General features: G+C 40.6%; 1 protein-coding gene across 2 annotated transcripts in view; it reads left to right on the top strand.

Annotated features, from left to right (window-relative positions):
• The window catches only part of nucks1a (nuclear casein kinase and cyclin-dependent kinase substrate 1a), a 14553-nt gene extending 11609 nt beyond the window's left edge, over positions 1-2944 (top strand). For both annotated transcript variants that reach the window (XM_007569830.2, XM_007569829.2), the window contains one exon: positions 809-2944. In XM_007569830.2, coding sequence (XP_007569892.1) covers positions 809-1071 — 263 coding nt within the window. In that variant the 3' untranslated portion in view covers positions 1072-2944. The remainder of the gene's footprint in view (positions 1-808) is intronic.
• Positions 2945-5020: the final 2076 nt, after the last annotated feature.

The following is a 5020-nucleotide window of genomic DNA, read 5'->3' as shown; positions in this document are numbered from 1 at the left end:
TACATCGCAGCTCGAAGACTTAAATAATTTTGCGGGTTATTTGTTTAGCTTTCTGACCGTCATGCTAATCAGGGTGTTTGTAGCTGTGCGGTGCTTTACCTGCTATCTGAACCTGCTATATGTCTTTTTTACTGCAGTGAGCCTCGATGTAGCCAAACTCCGTCAAGTATGTCTTTGTTTTTATGTCGTATTAGCTTCGTTGTGTTGATGCATTTTGACTTCTTCAATTTTCCGCTGCAACACGCAAACTTCCCCATTCACTCAGTTCCACATCGCTTAGCATTTGTTGCTACGCGTTTGCGCAGAGTGAAGGAAAGAGGAGACCAGCTGCACAGGCAGGCTGGAAATGAGAAGCAGGTGATCGGTTTGTGTGATCGGCAACAAGAGCCAATGATCACCGATCATACACTTTTTCACGAAAATCGGCCGATTAATCGGCACACCTCTAATATATATATGTATATATATATATATATATAAGCATTTTAAGAACTGAACATAGTTGTGCTATAAAATTGGAAAGTCATAGTACTTCCCCTTTAAATAAAATTCTACAAAAAATTAAGCAGATTAAAATTGATTAAAAAAAATTTCCATGGCTAGTAATTATGATTCTCTATATAGAATGAAATTATTTTATTTTTGTTCCAGCCTCTCATTTACGGTCACAACTCTTAATCAGTTTTACTCCAGTCTGTAGAACTGTTCATATCATTTTTAGTGACTTGATGTGAAATATTTGCAGTTTTTTTTTTTCTTTTTAACCGATGAGATGAGTTGCCCTGAGCTCTTCCCCTCTGTCCTGCAGTCACCCCTAGCCCCATGAAGGGGAAGGGCAAGGGCCGCCCCAGCACCAAGACCGTGGAGAAGAGTTCACCCAAAGAGGAAGAGGAGGAGGAAGAACCAGAGAGCCCTCTGGAGGAGGAAGAGGAGGAGGCCGCCGAGAAGAAGGAGGAGACCTCCCCTGCCCCCAAGACAACGAAGGAGTCTGCAGGAGGAGACGAGGAAGAGGAGGAAGACGACGAGGAGGAGAACGGCTCAGAAGAGGAGGCGCCCTCTGGGGAAGACTAGAAGATGGCACCTGTTCCTTCCCATCCTCCACCTCTCTCTGTCTCTCTTTCATATGTTTTTCTTTTGTTGCTCTGCATTTAGGGTTTTGTTGTTTTTGTTTTTTTTTTGTATTCTTCCCCTCCTGGTGGCCTGGCTCAACGATTTGGAGAATGTCTGCTTTTTTTTTTTTTTTTTTCCAGTCAGCATCCCATCGCCTCCTCCGTCTCTGTAGGACAGTGAAGCGAGCGTCCGTCCTGTAGCAGAGCAGCAACCTTTCTTTTCTCCCTGTTTTACCGGTTCAGCCCATCCCAGGTGGTGTTCGGTATCGGTAGGCAAAGCGCTGTATCTCATGCACGTCAACACGCGCCGGGGTCTACGCCCCTCGTTTCCTCTCTGCTTGGTGTTTTCGGCGCCACTGAATGCCGTGATGAGTTTTAAACACTTTATTTAAAGCAATTCTGAGCTCACTTAAAGGTCACGCTTGTCATTTTTAATCATTTTTCCTTCAGCTGCTTTTTGGAACAGTTTTCTCTGTTGTATATCCAGCTATATTTTATTTTTTTTTTTTTTTTTCTGAAACGGCGCCCCCTGCATGGCTGCAGCATCCTAACATCCAATCCCTTGTGCCAGGCACCTCCACATCCTGGTTTTATTTTTGTTGTTTTCAGAAAAATGCAACAAGAGGTGTTCTTTGTTTTGAGAGCTTAAAACAAGAATGTTTTTTTTTTCTCTCTCTCCTGTTGGTTCATTGTTCTAATTCTCTATTCAGATTTTTTTGTAATGTTTGTTTTTTAAGAAAAATAAATAAAATGTATCTTGATTTTAAAGAAAATCCATTGACCCTATCTAATCTGTTCAGTGTGACGGTGGGAGCAGCTCTCTCTCTCTCTCTCCCATCAGCTTTAGTGGTTTCCCGTCGGTTTCCCATCACTTCTGTTCTTCAGTACTTTGAGTTGCCCGCTTTAGCAGTTCAAGTAGACCAGGAAGCTCCGTGTTCGTGTTCATTTGTCTGTCAATGCCTTAATTTTCATTCGGTTAAATTATTTTTTTTTTTCCACCAGTGGCTCTAATATCATCCCCGAAGGCCTGAGAATGTAACGAGTCCTCACGTTTCAAGCCTTTGCTAGCAAGGCGGCCGACGCCCAGCTCGAAACGAGTCACCAATTAGTCCGATCAGCAGACCATCCAAAGCCATAGACGATCTCAGAACTCGTGATTTGTAGATCAGGTGCAGCACTTGTGAGATTATCCTCTTGTGTTTGATGTCAAAGCAAAAAAAGAATAAAATAATGAAGTTGCTATTGCGATCTTGGGGACAGTGTTTTCGTACAGGTCGTCCTGAGGTCGCAATAGAAGTTCGTCCCAGCCGGGTTGGTATGGGGCGCCGGAACTTTCGTTCACAAGCACATTTGATTGTTTCCCGCCTGTCTGAGACAGCAGGTCAGTGTTTTTCTACGTTCAGGTCCCTGAATTGGCACAGAGTCTTTACAGTCCAGCTGTTTTTAAAAACTTGGAGGTTAAAAAAAAGGCTCCTCTCTCCTCCTACTGGAGGCACATGGTTCTGTTCCTCTCTCATCCAGTCTTCAACTTTTCTCTGTTTTTACTTTTTTGTTTGGTTTCTTTTTAATCTACGTTGAGTTGTTCTGGCAATGTTAATGTAAGCTGACTTGTGATTCCTATGGCGACCAGGCAGTGAAGCTTTTGTCAGTCTAGTGGGGGGAAAAAAGGAACACTGAACTCTTCAATCTTTTTGCATGTTGTGGAAAAAGTGCGAAGCGATGTTGAATAAATGCTGGCAGTAGCAACATTGTGGTCTAAAGGAAAAGTATTAAACAATGTTGATAATGTTTTGGTTTCCCAGCTTCTAATAAAGGCAACCTACTTTTTATACAGATTACCTGCTTGTCTCATGACCTTCAGCTCTGTGTGAATGGCTACTAGTGTGTGAGATGTTTGGTTATTTAGAAAATTATGCACAAGGCTTATTTGTAACAAAATGCAAAGATAAAGATATCGCAGTAAATCACTTAAAAGATTAAGCTGTGTCAAATGTAATAGCAGCAAATTGTGTTATTAGAATGTTTTAGACAGGATGTGCTCTTTTAAATGTCTTAACTTCATATACCTAAAATTAAGTCCTTAAAATGTCTTGAATTTATTTTAAAAAGTTAGTTGGTCTTTAATGTTTTTCCCAAGTCTAAATTTTGTCTTGACAAATTTGTTTAATTCCATATATCCTATGTACTTTTTATTTTTTTTTCTCGTGGGACTTTTCTGCCAGTCAAAAGTATGAGTCGCTCTACGGAAGCATATTACTGTTGAAGCTACTGCTAACTAGCTTTTAACATACCGGTGCTAGCTAGCTAGCTTTCATTACATCTATCTTTCCTAACTGGAAATTTCTCGCCAGTTGGCTGGTCAAAGTTCGTACGTTTCTGTGGAGATGTAGGTCTTAAATACTATTCACAGTGGTCGTAAAAACTGTCTTAAATCTGAGTGGGTGAAACCTGCAGAAACCCTGCTATTAAGATTAAAAGAGTGTAGTAGTTGTGAAGAAGAATGAATAGAAATTGTTTTCTAGCTTTTACAAGTCTGAAAATAATTAGCTTTTGTAGCATCTATAAAAAGTATCCCTTTGATGTTTTGCCATTTTTATTGATTTTACAAACCAATCAAGATCAACAAAATTTGCCTATTTTATTTTTTTTTTACAAAAAAAAAGTTCAACAAATCCTTAAATGTCAAAGTGAAAACCGATTTCCTCAAAAAATGACAAATATTTAACCTACAGCAAGTGCATTACCCTCAGCACAGTCTGTGTGAACAGGCGTCAACCAGGCTGTACATTATTTTGATATTTGAACATCTATAGCTTTATGGAATATGAAGCTTTAGATCTGATCATTGATGGTCATTAATGAGTGTCTGCTTAGCCCTCACTCCATTTACAGAACTTAAAGCTCAACAGCACATGCTTCACTGCACAGCCATGTGTCAAATAAGTTTTTAAAATATTCTTCTGTGTGAGGAGTGATGGCGAGTGATACCCCACCGTTCACTGTTGCTAAGAAACCACACAGGAATCTTTACACTCCTTGTGTGCTGCATTATGCTGCAGTCTTCTCATCCATATGCTCTGCTTGGCTTGTAGGGATCGGCTTTCACCAAAATCTCAGTCAATTCAAGAATAATTTACTAATTAATTTACAATACCTTTTCCCACTACAAGCAGTCTGAAGCCTGAGGTTGGTGCCACTTGAAGGGGTTTAGTTATTCTAACTCGACATTCATGGGTCGGCGCTCTGGCAGTGTGAGCAGGGATGCTGAAATATGCCCAGTAAAGGATAGCTGTGCTCTTTGAAAGGCAGTATTCTGAAAATCAACTGGTCTTTTCAGGACCTGTAAAAGGCCAAATGTTTTCTATTGACAACTGTGACTTCAGTTTTTACTGCTGTAAGAATATTATATGAGCAAGTCTTTTGAGCAGCTCTTTGAAACAATCTAACCCATCAACATGCCTGGACCTTCATCTATTGAGAAACTATTGGAAGGCTGTGCTGACATTTTAAGTTTTACCCAGTCGCCAAGACTGCACCTGTTTAGCAGTATAAAGCTTGCCAGAAGTTTCCTGCGCTGTGAACAACTGTCCTCCACTGCCGAGAAAGAAGTGCTAAGCTGAACAACATGGCTGTTGATGTTAATTCAATATTTATATGGGTGGTCAAAACAGCTTAGTTCACTTCCTCCATTGCCATTGCTAGAACTACAGGAAGACTTTACAATTGTAAAACGGTGGCGAAAATCAGCATCATCGTTTGCAACTTCTACTGTTTGCTGATTGGCCTCGTAGAAATCCTACTAAAGGAATCTAGCTCAGTGGGAGAAATCCCAGATGGAGCTCTGAAGGGATGAGAATCGAGCAGAATTGCGTAGAAAGGTAATGACCAATCTATGAATGGGGAAACTGCTC

Source organism: Poecilia formosa, unplaced genomic scaffold (assembly GCF_000485575.1).
Source record: "Poecilia formosa unplaced genomic scaffold, Poecilia_formosa-5.1.2 Scaffold247, whole genome shotgun sequence".
NCBI lineage: Eukaryota > Metazoa > Chordata > Actinopteri > Cyprinodontiformes > Poeciliidae > Poecilia > Poecilia formosa.
The sequence above is the reverse complement of the archived record's forward strand: the minus strand, read 5'-3'. Positions and strand labels throughout refer to the sequence as shown.